The sequence below is a fragment of the Bradysia coprophila genome, chromosome II (assembly GCF_014529535.1).
Source record: "Bradysia coprophila strain Holo2 chromosome II, BU_Bcop_v1, whole genome shotgun sequence".
NCBI classification, from domain to species: Eukaryota; Metazoa; Arthropoda; class Insecta; order Diptera; family Sciaridae; genus Bradysia; species Bradysia coprophila.
The window spans coordinates 12,628,225-12,644,179 of record NC_050735.1 but is presented as its reverse complement, the minus strand read 5'-3'; the positions used below and the strand labels follow the sequence as shown (position 1 = coordinate 12,644,179).

The 15,955-nt window shown below is 37.8% G+C and overlaps 2 protein-coding genes across 2 annotated transcripts; one reads left to right on the top strand and one right to left on the bottom strand.

The window, feature by feature from the left end:
- Positions 1-738: 738 nt before the first annotated feature.
- Positions 739-14,043, top strand: LOC119073786 (protein tramtrack, alpha isoform). Its single transcript, XM_037179500.1, has 4 exons — positions 739-2,534; positions 11,525-11,842; positions 11,904-12,637; positions 13,158-14,043. Exons 1-4 carry the CDS (start codon positions 2,454-2,456, stop codon positions 13,516-13,518), a joined length of 1,494 nt encoding a protein of 497 aa, XP_037035395.1. The 5' UTR covers positions 739-2,453; the 3' UTR covers positions 13,519-14,043.
- LOC119073787 (N-glycosylase/DNA lyase-like) lies at positions 7,624-9,138 on the bottom strand. The gene is given in 5 exon segments (XM_037179515.1): positions 7,624-7,768; positions 7,831-8,025; positions 8,092-8,168; positions 8,171-8,234; positions 8,299-9,138. Coding segments are annotated over 5 exon segments (570 nt in total). The 5' UTR covers positions 8,485-9,138; the 3' UTR covers positions 7,624-7,720.
- Positions 14,044-15,955: the final 1,912 nt, after the last annotated feature.

The following is a 15,955-nucleotide window of genomic DNA, read 5'->3' as shown; positions in this document are numbered from 1 at the left end:
GTTATGTTGAGCACTCACTATGTAATAGGGTGTAGCGTTTTGCAGTCTTTTTTTTATATTTTTAAGGCCTGCGGGTAGGCTCGATGCAAAATGGTCCACTGATCACCAAAAAAAAAAAAAATTAAGTTTGCAGCTCCCATGTGCACCTCTGACAACCGACTTTTTGGTCGCAGAGAGCAGTTCTGCCGACTGTGTTAAAACAAATTTGTTAAGTGTATATGATAACTACTCGTAGAGACTGTGGCTTCAATTTGGCATACTTTAAAATTAACAAAATTCACACGAAAACTCTGCTTTTCATCACTAGTTATGTAAAATACTATTTAGCTTAGATATTAGCGCCCCAAGCCTGAAATCTGAATTGAAATTGCGAGCTATGAAATGAATTGAAGAAAAATTCGCATCGCCCGTATATGAATATGCATCACGTATTATTCTGTGTTATTTCAATTTTCGGTTGCGGAGATACGGCTCTGGCCTTTTTCTGCGATAATAATCATAATCCCCCGATGTACATACGGTAGAAACTAAAACCAATTCCTTCATCCACTGCCGTTTCTAAAAGGTGTATATCCGTCCGTGTTACTACTTTACCATTTCATTAATATACCAGGTTCGTTATACCACAGTCAGGCACATATATCTACAAGATTCTTTCATACAAATTCAGTAATCAGGATAACAACTTATTTCAGTGTAAGTCGAACCAAGCAATTCAACATTAGCGGCAACACAAGACTATTTTTAATAATAGTGGCATGATTTGCATGTATTGTGTGTATTACCTCTATCAGCTTTATAGTGTGGCCAATATATTCTTAAACGCAACAGAGAATAGACATTATCAAAAAAGACACATATATCACCAGTAGTGCCTCATCTCATCTCAATCCGTTTTCTCTATACATATATTGTGTACCAACGAATTTGTTTTCTGTTAAACATTTTCTTTTTTTTTCTTCTTGTTGTTTTGTTATAGTACGCGAAGAGAGTGCGGAATATGAAAATGAATGTGGATGTTGTAAAAACTGTGTTTATTTATATCATTCAGAGGAATCGTCAGCTCCAGGTCAGAAATAGAGGTACATCGCCATATAGTCGTCGAAATATAGCCGTAACAACAACAACAACACAAAAAATCATGGGATAAATATCATACACGGTTGACGATTGCCAATTCCTAATTCTCCAGGCCAGAGTTACTAAAAATAAAACGTACCGGCCTGGATTTTTCATTTCGTAAACGAAAGAAAAGATAATTTTTTTTGTGTGTAATTTTACTGTCTGTTGTTTTTTTGTTTTCGGGTGATGTGCGATCATAAATACGTATTATAATAAGACAGAATAGAACGCGCGCGGCATTTTTTTTTCTTTGCTTCTATGGACGATCGGTGTTTTTTAAAAAAAATTTCTTAACTCAGTTCTTATTAGTCACCAGTTAGACACGAGGAAAGAAAACTTTGTGAAAATTTGTAACTTATTTAAAAAAAATAATCATTGTAGACTGAACACGGTTTTATTGTTGCGACAAAGACACCTTTTTAAAAATTGAGAAAATTACGTTGCATCAATTGAACTAAAAAAAATAATTAAATTTTGAATCAGTGACTGATTGATAAAATGCACAAAATATTTCCTTGTACCTAAGTGCATCTAATATAGATTATACATCGCTGTAAGCGCTGCTATATTCACATTATTATTGCAGTGTGGTGAATTCAATTCAAAAGTGCATCGTCAAAAATGCAATGTGTGAATTTCGGTTTTTTTTGTTGTAATTTAAAATGTTATTTATACATCGGCTAATTATAAACTACAAACGTGCGTATTATTTGATTTTAAAATAATAGTGTAACAAGTGGTGTGTCCCATCTATAAAGTGCATAGTTTGAATAGTATTTTGAATACAAAAAAAAACTTCTTCTTCTTCTTTCGTTCTATCGTTTAATGTGCTTCACTCACTTATAATAACAGTGCAATTGTATGTGGCTGATTATATTTTGGCTGAGATTGTATGGCGAACGAACGAACGTTTGGAAAATATGTGTACATACAGACGGGATTGTTTAAATAATATTATTCTGGGCACTGAAAATTCTTGGATTTGTTCACCTTGTTTTCAATTGCAATAATAAAAATAAAGTACAGTGTGACGGTTTGTTCTACATGAAAAAAGTAACGGCCTGCACCATTGAAAAGGTTGAATTTTTTTTTTTTTGAAATTTGTTCTTTTAACGTAAAATTTTCAAATTAATGTGCTGCTTGTGCTACATAAATATTTTGAGTGATTAAGGAATTTCGGAATTACATTTAAACCGAAAGAAAAATCAAATCAAATATCAAATCTTGATTATTACGAAACGTAATTTGGATTGTGCTGTGTATACTGTGCTCATTTAGCATAGACGTGATTTTGTGAATTCGAGACGGATTAATTTAACAGTGGTCTATCTATGGTGAAAATGGATACGAATGAAAATTCTTCAACGCCCCATTCAACGCAACAATTTTGCTTAAGGTGGCACAATCATCAGGTAAATGATTTTCCGTTCTTTTTTTTTGCTTCTCTTCGTCTTCTCCTTTCGAAATCAGGTTCAAGGTCACTGTTCATTTTATTGTCCATTTTATTTACGATTTTAGCGTTTTAACGAAATCCTAACCGCTATTTTCATAGCGCAGTTCACTGGGTTATGTCACACACACAAATCATGTGAACAGAAAATTTGTCGACTAACCGTCTAGTTGTAACAAGGTCCATATTGTCGTGTTAGTAACTGTATCAAGGTCGAAATTCCTCAAAAATTAGTTTAGTTTTTCATCCTATATCTTCGTATAGTTGGTATTTAAAAGTGTCTTCATGTTTCATTCACAATACCCAACTGCATAATTTTGATTTAATCGTGTCGGTCCTGTACTAGTTGGGACGTTTATAAATTGGATCCATTTAAGTCTACCATTTATACAAACTCCAATTAACGAGTATTAACGAGACAAAATGTTAAGAAAGGCATTTTTAAGACGTTTTTCCACCTATATCCTGGAATATATTCTGTAAATATAACATCTGGTATTTACTATTCCAACATTTTCCTGGAAAATGTTTCTCAAAGACATTTTATTTGTGTTGTCAAAGGCATTTATTTTTCAACTCTTTCTTTGATCAAGCAAATTGTTCCGAATCAGAACATGTCTCCATAGCAATGCAATCCTTGCGTTTTATCTCTTACCTACCTATCTCCATATATTTTCACTTTAGTTTGTATATGTGGCAGAATGCTGCAGTTGAGAGCAAACTGCGTAAAATGTTGTTTAAAATCGGCACTGGAAGTCCGTAAGTCTCACCATTTTTCTTTGATTCGAGATGGACATCGAGTCAATCGGCTTATTTTGTTTACTCATAAAGTGTAAGCAAATGAGCCTACAGCAAGTACCATCGGGCAACCCAACGAAAAACAATTTAAAATGTTCTCCCTCACTTCATAAACTTATATGTCTCCATTTGATCATTCTGGTTTCGATTAAAATTTGTAATTAAAAACGGTAAATTTGCCTTTATCTTCAGTCACTTATAGCGATATTTCCAAATTCTAATATTTGTGTAAGCGCCCAATTTGGACGGAATAAGAATAGTAGATTACATTGGATGCAGCGAAAGTAATTCATTACATAGGGTAACAGTTTTGCCAAAGGCGACATTGATCGAAAAACAGTTACCCAATCTTGTTTCGCAACAACACACTCGTGAGTTTACTTTTATCACAAAATTATTACCGCATGTAATGAAGTATGTGGGAGCATCTAATGTATTTTGGTTTGCTATAGTATTGCCTCATGCAACTTTACAACTTAAATGTCATCTTTTGGCCTACACATTCTTAAAATCGATTTTTAGCCGTGAAGACAACATGATCTACATTTTTTTCCATTTGGACAAAAATGTGTCATCACGGTTAAAAATCGATTTTAAGAATGTGTAGGCCAAAAATTGACATTTAAGTGGTAAGGTTCGATTAACACACAGGAAAAAATGAACCAACTTTGGCGTGGGGCATGTAGCAAATTATTTTCGCCAAGGAACCGTAACACTTAGTGACTGTATTTACATTCTTTAAAATGTCACATTTCTGGCCAGATGATGAAAAATTAATATGTATTTCAAAAATGTCTTGGCCATGTCACCATGTCCTACGATTCTTTTTATTTTTATTATCATCATGCCACCTGGGAATGAGTAGATTTCTTTAATCGTATGTTACATTGAATGCTGTGAAAGTTATTCATTACATGAGGTTACTATTTTGTGATGAAAGCAAGTAGGTTCGGTAACTCTCTTTTCGAGCCGAAGGCGATACATTCACTTGTCAGAAAGCAGTTACCGAAGCAAGTTGCCCAAATCAACACTTTTTATTTTGCGAGTATCAGTTGTTTCCGAATTATTCTGTTATCTTTACTGACCCATGCGAATGTTGAACATCACAAAGTAATTCACGTAAAAATGTTATATGCAAACGACGATGCAATGGTCAACTTTCGCATGGGGCAACTTCTTGAACAGCTTCAATGCAATCGTCGCCCGTCGAACAGCCTCCTCAAATTTTTCCTTGTGACTCATGTAGCTCATGTCAATGTCCAATTTCAGTTCCGGATCGTTGATGATCAGTTTTTCTACATCGTCGGAATCGAACTGTTATCATTCGACGAAGATCATTCTCACATCAGACCGTATAGTGTATGAGCACTAAAGGTTAACGCAAATGTTCAGTAGATCACAAAAAACAAGAAGCCCAAGTTTCAGGTGAGTTTGAGTGCAGCGCCATATTTCATTCGGTGTAGCGCTAACGATTTCCGTGGAATGTGGTCGAATAATGACAGTGTCGACGTTGGACCAGTGTTTTTGAACACTGTGCGAAAATTCTGTCCAAAACCTAAGTGCTACAAAGTGAAATTAACTAGCGCTGCACCCGAAACTTGGTGTTTCGTGTTTTCTAGCGGATTTGCATTACCTTCAGTGGTGGTACCTACTTTCAGTTTTCAGTCTTTTGCGTAACGCTTACCCAGATATCTTTTGTCCTTGACATTCGCTTCAGCGCCGTAGTACCAATTCGTGAACGCTTCCACATTAAACTGGATTTTCTGCCGTTCATCTTGCAAATCTTGAAGCATCTGAAGCATTCTGTATCTTATCTGTTGATAATAAAATTTGTTTTTTGTTTTGGACGAATAGTCGCTTTGCCTTCGCACTTTGCTATTGGGATGAATAAAGGTACAATTGAATTATCACCAATTATAGCCATGACTTCGCGATCCAATTTCGAGAGTACTGGTTCTTGTGCGTGTTCAGAGCAGAGTTGACTTTTACGGATAACTGATCCGAAATCTGTTGAAATTGGCAATCGAACAAAAATTTCCGGAGAACTTTCACGTGCGCGTTTCTATTTTGTTTCGATATATCGCCCAATGAACCGTCATAACAACAACTGAACTGTTAGCAGCAGACGAATATTTCGGCTTTTACAAAAGAAATTTTTTGTTTGTTTTGTCAAAGTCTTTTGTCGATATGGGGATAGTCTGAATGCGAAATGATTTCCGAAACTTCTGTTAGATGGCAGCATTCATCATTGTCCTTATAATTCGCTAAGACCAATTTTACCGGCGTTTGTGTAAATACCGACTCAAAAGTATTGGCAAGCGGGTGGTCTGTGTCTTTGAAGTTAAATGGTCTGACAAGCCATAAGTTGTTGTGAACGTAAAACCTGAACGTGAACGTAACATTAATCAATCTACCTTCAAAGAAGCTTTGACTACCTTTTTGATCATTTTTTTAAACAAGGCTTTGCATTAGTATCTACCCAACAACCTCCACCAGACGGTATCGAGGAATCTAGCGCCGAGATCTTTCTTCTTTTTTTAAATCTTCGTAATTTCAGAAATGGTGCGTGAACTCGATCCAGAGTGGTTTGCGAGGAAGCTGCTATACAAAAAATATTAAAGTTTCCATTGACACTCTAGATCTAGATCGAGTTCGAATCCATTTATAATTTTCTCACTTTCTCTGAAAACTCCCCAAACTCCTTGAATCCACATCACAACTGAAAAATGTATGGGCACGAAATAGTGGATTCTTTTAAAAAACAGCCGACCGACATCAGATGCATCTTACAGTGGAACTTTTTGCATGTACCCAAAACGGTATTCGTCCCTAGAAACCACAACCGCTTTAAAAAAAAAAATCTTCGAAGCTTGTGTGGCTGGTCGGAGGTGATTAAAAACCGAAAACTTACACTTTTCTCACAGAAATTTCACGAGGTACACGATACGTATAGGGTCGTGTGGATTGTCATTTGAAAGGTAATTTTATGTTTTTTTCTTTACAAGTAGAGTCTTATGTGGCCGTGGAAGCATCTACGATGAAATATGATCACTTAAACATTTCAACTTCTCATATTTCATCGTAGCTGCTTCCACAGCCAAAGACTCTACTTGTTCGGAAACAACATAAAATTGCCTTTCAAATGACAACCCACACGACCCTCTACTGCTCGTGTAACTGGAGAAAAGTGTGAGCTTTCGGTTTTCGGTCGACTAGCCACACAAGCTTCGAAGAAATTTTTTTAAAGTGGTTTTGGCTTCTGGGGAACCAATATTTATCAAGGCACACATAAAGAAATCCACTGGAAAATGCGTCCGATTTCGGTCGACTGTTTTTCAAAAGTATCCCTCAGAGTAGGAATCTCGTTCTATGTGAATCTAGTAACCGAGTGGCAAATATTCTTAGCAAAGTAGCAAACGATGGTAAGGTGTAGAAAAGTAAGGTGGCCCATTACCTTCAAGCTACTGCGCGGTCTCACAAACCTAAACACAAACTTCAAAATTAATTCAAAGTTGCTTTAACTACCTTTATGTAACGTTTTTCGTCAAAAAAAAAATTCTGGAAAGATTTTCCAATATCTAGCCAGCACCCACCAATTGAGGTCTTAAGGATGCGAATTGAGGCCGATAATAGAAAGAAATGTCGCGGAAATGTTGAGTTGTGGAACAATTTTTTTTTTCTTTCGAAAATCTACTTTTTCATTACATTTTTGGTGAACGAAGCTATTTTTGGTAACACAAGGGCCTGGACTAAGAAGACTGTGAGCTGTGCGTCCATCATCTGTCGGGAATAAGCATCAAGCTCTGTATCATATTTGAAATGAATCTCTTGAAAATACTTAAATCAAATGAAGTAATAGATCCGATTGGTGCAGCGATTCTATTAGTTTCAATGGAAAATCGAAATAACTTTAAGACTACCTGCTCATGCAGTGGGAGCTCGTGACATATCTTTATTTATTCCGAACGAATCATTCCCTGTCCGCAGCTTTTCGGCGACCTTCGCAGGAAATGTGTCTAACGTGGCATTTTTAACAGACTCAAATTCATCGTACGAACTAAGCTCGCCAGCTCTGAACAAAATCCTATACACAATGCCAAAATCAATCCAAACATTCAGCACTGCCGCCGGATACGAATGAAAATGATCCGTGATGCAGAGAACTTCTTGTTCAGTGCTCAGAGACCGTGCTCATTTTGTTAGTTCAGACTTTCATTTTTCGTCAAGAACATTAGTCGAATAAAAGTGCAGTCGAAAAAACGATTTATTGCTAAAACACGAAGACAAAGAACATTTTTACACCTAACAATGCAAACAAGCAGCCAGCCTTACGACTTCTTACGTCGCTTCTTAGCCACTGTTTTCCTTAAAATTCACCAAGTCCGAACAGAAGAGTACCTAAAATCCACTCATCGTTGACAACAAGACCGAGCATTAAATTCAAAACCACCAAATCTTACCGTCTGTGCCCATCCTGCTAGGTCTCCATACACTTCGCGAAATTTTTCGCCAATTTCGTTGTACACTTTGGCCGTGATACTTTTCGCAGCCTTCAATCAGGGAAGGTAATGCAATTTGGCAATTTAATAGACATGAGTGTCGACAGGAATCGCTTCCAGATGATTCAACGACATCAGGCAAATGCAGTCGGCAACCTATGAGACGGAGTTCATTTGAACAACGGAAATGGAAACGAAAAGGTTGAGCCAGCTCGACTGTACCTTGGGTCCGATTCCTGTTAGTTTCGTCAGTTCTTGATGAGCTGCTTTGTAGTCGAATTCCTGTAGCTGGTGGAATCAATCGCCGATTTCTGTATGAACTTTGCTCGATAACCGGACGACGCGGATCGAAGTTGTCCCTCTACCTGCAATCGATAGAAAGGCATCGTTAGAACAGACACACTCAGTATAATCGACTGACTGCCTCACCTCTGGGCTCGACAATCTCTGTGCATTGGGAAACGAGTGGTACGTCACACCTTCGAACTGGTAAATCTCCGGTCCGTACATCGAGCACAATTTCTCCACCAGCGAGAATATCCTTGACATTCGCTTCACCGCCGTAGTACCAATTCGTGAACGCTTCCACATTAAACGGGATTCTCTGGCGTTCATCTTGCAAATCTTGATTCAATTTCGATTTTTCAGTCATTCTCTTTGTCGTGTGTTTGATGTTGTTCTACTTGTTGCCTGTTCGCTAGCTGATAACACAGTGAATTATTGGTGCGAGTCGTGTTGTCAGTAATAGTGTTTTGGACGTGTAGTCGCTTTGCTATTGGGAAGAATAAAGGTACAGTTGAAGTGCACCAATCCAATTATAGCCATGACTTAGCGATCCAACTGCGAGATTACTGGTTCGGTGTGCGTGTTGAGAGCAGAGTTTTATTTTACGGATAACTGATCTGAATTCTGTTGAAATTGTCAATCGAACAAACATTTCCGGAGAACTTTCACGCGCGCGTTTCTATTTCGTTTCGATATATCCAATGAACCGTCATAATAACAACTGAACTGTTAGCAGCAGACGAATATTTCGGCTTTTACAAAAGAAATTTTGTTTTTGTTTTGTCAAAGTCTTTTGTCGAGATGGTGATAGTCTGAATGCGAAATGATTTTCGAAACTTCTGTTAGATGGCAGCATTCGTCATTTGCCTTATAATTCGCTAAGACCAATTTTACCGGCGTTTGTGTAAATACCAACTCAAAAGTATGGACAAGCGGGTGGTCTGGGTCTTTCAAGTTAAATGGTCTGACAAGCCATAAGTTGTTGTGAACGTAAAAGATACGTAAATAGAAACGTTAAACGCTACGCATGCATCTTCAAAATCACTTCAAAGAGGTTTTGACTACCTTTTTGATCATTTTTTTTTAAATAATAAGACTTTGCATTAATATCGATCCAACCTCCAGCAGACAGTATCGAGTGATTTCGCGCCGAACTCATACTTTTTTTTTAATCTTCGTAATTTCAGAAATGAGTGCGTGGCGTGCATGTAAATAATGTTTTCTTCCCGGTAACCAAGTCAAAACTTCCCGGTATCCGAAAATTGTGACAAAAATTTCCCGGTGATTCGCAATTGACTTCCTGGTGGCGCGAATATTATTTGCCAAGCTCTTTCTAGCCTTTTTGTGCAGATTTTAATTCTAACATTAGTTTTTACAATGCTATATCCTTGTCGTGACTTTCATCTGCATGAATTTTCACTCATTAATTTGTAGATGAGAATGTTTGCAAAGATGCTAACTCCACGAGCCCATCCTTTGATAAAACAGATATAAACTCATTGGAAAATTATCTTCTGTTCTAATATGCCAGATATGTTGGGTATAACAATCTTTCGGAAATTCTGCCTTAATTTACTTAATTATAAGAATAGAAATTCGCGAGCCGAGCGAACGAAATTTTTTGAAGATTGACTTTTGATGATGCTTTGATACTGTACGTACTCAAAATTCTAAATGAAACTTTAATTTGAGCAAAAGCGCCGCAGGTGAAGTTTTTAAATTCTTGGGTCTATGCATCCTATTAGGAACTGTTTCACCAGAAGTAGTAACTCATCAAAAGTTTAGTTCGTTGAAGAGAATAATTCATCGGGTTCGGGAAGTATGAGTCACCATAATAATAATAATATCATAACTTCCCCATAAGTACATACAAGTAACTTCTTCCCACCGATAGAGACTTTCCAATGGCAGAGACTTCCCGATGGTGGAGACCTGCCGATGGAAGAGCCTTCCTGAAGAACTTTTGCGTGAAGGATTCACCTGGAAGTTTTCATCACTTTATCAGCGGGAAGAACTCAACGGGAAGTTTCTATCAGCGTCTTCCCGCTTATACAAACTTCCTGCTGATAGTGACAAGAACATCTTGATAAGCTCTTCCCGTTGATAAAAAATTCCCGAGGAGTACTTCCCGTTGATAGAGACTTAACATTGTCCACTAAAAAAATAAAAATTCCCGCTGATAGAATTCACCGTTAGAAATTTCCCAGTGAGTTCTTTCCGTTGGTAGAAACTTATCGATAAGTTCTTTTCGCTAATAAAAACTTCCCGATGAGTACTTCCTGATGATAGAGACTTCCCGCTAGCTGAACACTGACAAGAAAAAAAATTCTCGCTGATAGACTTCCCGCTAACAGAAATTTCCCAATAAGTTCTTCACCCGTCTGTAGAAACTTCTCGATAAGTTCTTCCCGCTGATAAAATTTCACGGTGAGTTCTTCCCAGTGATAGCTAAGCTATTTCCGATCTCCCGGTGACAGCTATTTTCCGGTTAGTTCTGAATTCTTCCTGCTGATAGAGATTTCCCAGTGAGGTCTAATTTTTACAGTAAAAAAAAGAAAATCGCCTTCGGTGAAGGCTAAATTTTCCGGTATCCAATTTTTCGCCCCGACGACTTCCCGGTATCTAGGATACCAGGATACCGCATTATTTCCATGCACGGTGCGTGGTTTTTTATTTATCGTGTGGCGTATATACATCAATCTCAATACAAAAGAACAAATTGCAAACGTTAAAATCAAAAATCATTGAAAATCAAATCGTCACATTCAGGTCCATAAGCCACTCTACAGATCCTTCGTCGAGGTGGTGTAACCCTTCAATTCCCCCAATGAATCTTCTATTAGGGCATTCGTTTGCTATGTGCGTCATTGTCTGATCGGGCTCCCCGGAGTCACAGCTAGCCGAGCCCAGCAAGTTCCATCGGAACAAGCATGACGCACAAATTCCCTCATGGAAGGAAGTACTAACGCTGCATCCTTATATTACATCGCCTTATCTCCAAAAAGGATCCTAATCGTTCCGAAAATCAGTCTATCAGGACTTACCGGGAGAAAAGTCAATCTTTTCACATTTTAACTTAATACTTGTAGGACAACCGCTTAGCGGAGACCGGATGCAACTACATTAAGAAGTCAACGAGAGTAGGTGATTTTAGAAGAACAGTTCGAATCTGTTTGAGAAACTGCTAGTCGCTCAAGAAACTCCTTTCCCCTGATGTCTTCTCGCCGTTTTCACAGTAGATTACGTCTGTTGTTCCAAATTTTATTTTGATGAGTGGGAACGTTATAGCCCGATCCACTCGTCAAAATAAAAGATGTGATAAGACGTGATAAGACAATGTAATATGCATATTTCATATCTTCTTTACTAGACAAGCTTGCTGTCATCGTTACCGTTGCTGCTCGACCAATCTCACCTAACTGATGTGACGCTTTCAGCTGAGGGACGAACAGTACGAGCTCATCGTGTCGTGTTAAGTGCGTGCAGTACATTCTTTTCTGATTTGTTTCGGACCTTGGATCCACCATTTCATCCTGTGATCGTACTACCTGGAGCATCGTTTGGAGCGATGGTGGCACTACTAACGTTTATGTATTCGGGCGAAGTGAACGTATTCGAAGGGGAAATTTCGTCACTATTATCTCTAGCGGAAACATTGGGCATCAAAGGATTAGCAGATTTTCACGGAGTATTCCCTTGTAATTAACAGAATCCAGCCGCGATTTACTAGTTTCCTGTTTTACTTTCAGAATGTCACTAAAATGTCACCGAAACGCGATTTATCATCACCCGTGCCAAAGGAACCGGAAACGCCATCACCTACACCCACACCGACACCAACTCCAACATCAACCCCAACGCCCATGCCATCGAAATTGATCTCACCGCTCGAGAACCTATTCGCTAAAACATTTCAATTCTGTCCCAGTCTAATGGCTAATCCACTGAACTTTTCCCAATCAGCCATATCACGTGGAGCTGAGATTTTTGCCCGTTACCAGAATCAATGTCGCATGAACCAAATGGAAAAGGGCAGCGACTACATGGAAGAGAATGGAAATCGGAAAAGTGTTGAGACTAAAAAGACAAAAACGACGGAAATGAAAAAAATCGATCAAATAGCCGAGCAACTGCGAAGCGGTTCGTCAAATCGAAATTGCATGGATGTTACCAAGGTGTCAGGAATACCCCATTCTCCAACATCAGCAATGTTGCTCAAATCGTCACCGTATTCGAGCTTGGCTCATTTTATGGCCGATGACAATAATATGCAGAAAATGACAGAATTTGATAATCAGGAACCGACGCCGCAGTATATGCCGAACGAAGGACTGATTTCGGAGTTAGATAAAACAATTTCTTCAGTTGGAATGCCGCCGAAAACGTCGAACTCGAAGCTGTATGCGACTTGTTTTATATGCCACAAGCAGCTGAGCAATCAATACAATTTGCGAGTACATTTGGAGACTCATCAAAATGTTAGGTGAGTTGTATGCTTTGAACAAAACAGTATATCCATAAATGACGCGCGTACTTTTTTGGTAGTTTTTGATTTCCCTTCTCTACGTCCATGTTTTTCCTATAACTTTTAACATTGTCCGGTTTTTCCGAACTTTCCCTCCAGCTTAATCTGAGCGTGTTTTATAGACAGCCCCAGGAAGTCGTTCAGGAACTAAAAATTCGTTACCCGAAGTGAAGATTTTGACATTATATGAAAGAAGAATATCCTCACCAGTGAAACTTAACGAAGAGTTTCTGAACGAGCTCCAGAACTAAAACATGCCGCATGCCACAGATTAATTATTAGATAAACTTCGTCAGCCTTTGACGAAAGCTCATCAAACTTGACGATCATTGAAAAATTCGTCAAGCTGAGCTCTCAAAGAATCGACTGGTGTGAATGCATTTGTAAATCTACTGCAGCACCAGGCTGTTTGGCATTGCTTACGCTGCTAGATTTTTGTGCTAAATTTTTTTAAATAATTTTTCAATTCTTTTACCAGATATGCGTGTAGCGTCTGTTCACATGTATCTCGTAGCAAAGATGCGTTACGAAAGCACATTTCGTACCGTCATCCCGGTGCGCCTAGTCCGTGCGAATCGGAATCGAGACGGAAACGCATGAAAATTGCACCACAAGGGAGCCAACAACCAGCCCAGCCGCCCGTCAAACAAGAATCAAATTATCCATCCACCTCACAGATGCACCTTCCACAAAATATGACACTTCAACAGCAATTGTCTAGTCCGAGCTACTGCGAACCCACCAACTACCATATGTCTAGTGTAAAGCCGCCGGTTGAGTCGACATTACCGGCAACAAATCTACAAACAACCACCGATAATGGTCCATGTAATAATTAAGAAATTTAATTTATATTTTCTCTTTGCGATGATGATGACAAGTTATACACAACCTCCCTAGCTGTGATAGACAATTATATAAAAAAATATTTTCTCGTTTAGTCAAAATGTTTTCATTCGTTTTTCTTTTTTGTATATTTCGTACATATAAAATCTAGTTTCATATTTATACACACACGCACCACACACCACCTAGTTTAATGATTGCACAAGCCCAGAATTCTTTTTTTTTTTGTTTTGTTATAGACACGTTATACAGAGTCGGGAATGTGATTTTGAAAACTTAATTTTTAAATAAACAAAACGATTTACGCGATTGACTTAGAAATTGTTGCGGCAATTTTGTGTTAGAAAAGACAATTTATAAAAGTGTGAGCGGCCATAAATAAGGCAGTCAATTTTACATACTTTTGTTTTCTCTAGGGCCGAAACGGGCTTATTATAACCCCAGGGAAAAGCATGTAATATATATTATGCACCTGTTGCCAAGATTGGTATTTTGACGTGTGGAACATCATTGCCCTAGCCGAAGGCGTGGGTCATAATGCCTACACGTCAAAATAACAGTCTGGCAATAGGTGCATATCATATTTTATCTGTCGAGAACAGATATATCGAGATAAACAAAAACTTCCTAGAGGGATAAGCTCGAGATTATCGTTCTAGACAGATAAAGTCCATTACATAACTCGGTATAAAAATGAAATGTCGAGTTTTTGTGTGTTTATTGACCTCGGCTTCGCGTCGGATCAACAAAATTCACACAAAAACTCTAATTTTCAACTTTTTATCCCTAGTCATGTAAATCACTGTTCCTACATCAAAAACTTATTTCAGCTGGAAAAGCTTCAGCCAGATGGGTCTTTTAAATCTTAAACTTGATAATAAATTAGTTCGACCGTCCATTTATTGTAAATGATTATTGTGCAAAGACCCAAAAGATTTGAATTAATAATCAGAAAATTTGGGAGTCCAACGTAGCACAGGTAGAATCCCCAAACTTACACAAAATATAGTGAAATTACTTTCTGTGAACTTACGAAACTTACCCAAAAGTTTTGATTGGTGAAAATGTTTTCGTATTTTATGGGATGGTAATTAACCAAGGTTGAAGATTAGGAGGCTACGCCGAATGCTGGGGCCGTTCTCTCCGTTCCGTTAACAATCAACGTTTCAACGACACTAACATTTTGTGCGTAGCTGACCATGGATGGCAGCACCAGTCTCTGGACATTTACTAGTAATCGAACACCCATTGTTTTTTATTGATAAACTTTGTAATGAATGAAAGATCAATGGATGTCGGACTACTGGTACATGTCCGGAGAATGTTGTTATTATGTTAAAGTTGACAGTTTACACATAGCAACACGAGAGTGACCTATCTCAAATTTATGTATTGTTTACTCGCGACGCTATGTAGCTGACGTTAGTTTCATCGAATTGTAAAATTCTTGAAAGGTACTCTATAGTTGCTGATTACACCATATTTAGCGAGCAGATTTCTGAAACAGTTTACACTCCGGACGCAGCGGAAGTGCATGAAGAATCAATTTTGTAATACGAATTGAAATCACAGGTGTGGTTTTGAGCAACAAGCTTTGATAACTGTTAGTTTGACAAGTGGAGTGTTTGAATACCCAAGCCGAAGGCGAGGTTTACATCTCCGTAACAGTATTCAAAAGAAGTTGCTCCAAAACACAAAAGTGACGTCGCAAATGTATTTTAATGTAGTTTATGTTATACTCGTTGTTGAACTCTCCGAATGAATGCAAATAAATTAACCAGCAGTTCACATGTTACATGTAGATAATTGGGTGCTGGAAAAATGATTCATTACATGAGGTACCAATTTAGAGTTGAAAACGAACTCACAAGTGAAAAAGTGCTTTTGAGAAACAAGCTTTAGTGACGATTTTTCGACAAAAGTAGAGTAGAGTAGAGAAAACTACAATTGTCGAAAAACATTTACCGAAGCAAGTTGCTCCGGTGAGTTTGGGAGTATCATAAAGCTATTTCCGAATTAATGAATTACGTAGCAGCATTCAATGTATTGGCTCATGCGAATGTTGATTATCACATAGAATTCACGTAAAATTAACCGAAAATATTCTTCATGTAATGGATCATTTTCGCATGAGGTAATATGATATGTAATGGTCAACTTTCGCATGGGGCAGGCATCAGTTGATTACGATTGGGAATTTGTGGTTTTAATAAATTTTTTTCTTCATTAAATCCATTTGTGAAATCTTCTCCCTAAATTGGTGTTTACACGTCAATTGTTAGTTTTAATTCTATTTTGTAAAAAAGATGAATTTTTGATCATTTTATTTAGATTTTTAGTTAAGTATATAAAAGACTCGTTTTTGTTTTCGATCACGGCTGCGTTAATTATTATTTATTATGTAAAATTTTTTGATTCCTTCGATGGATT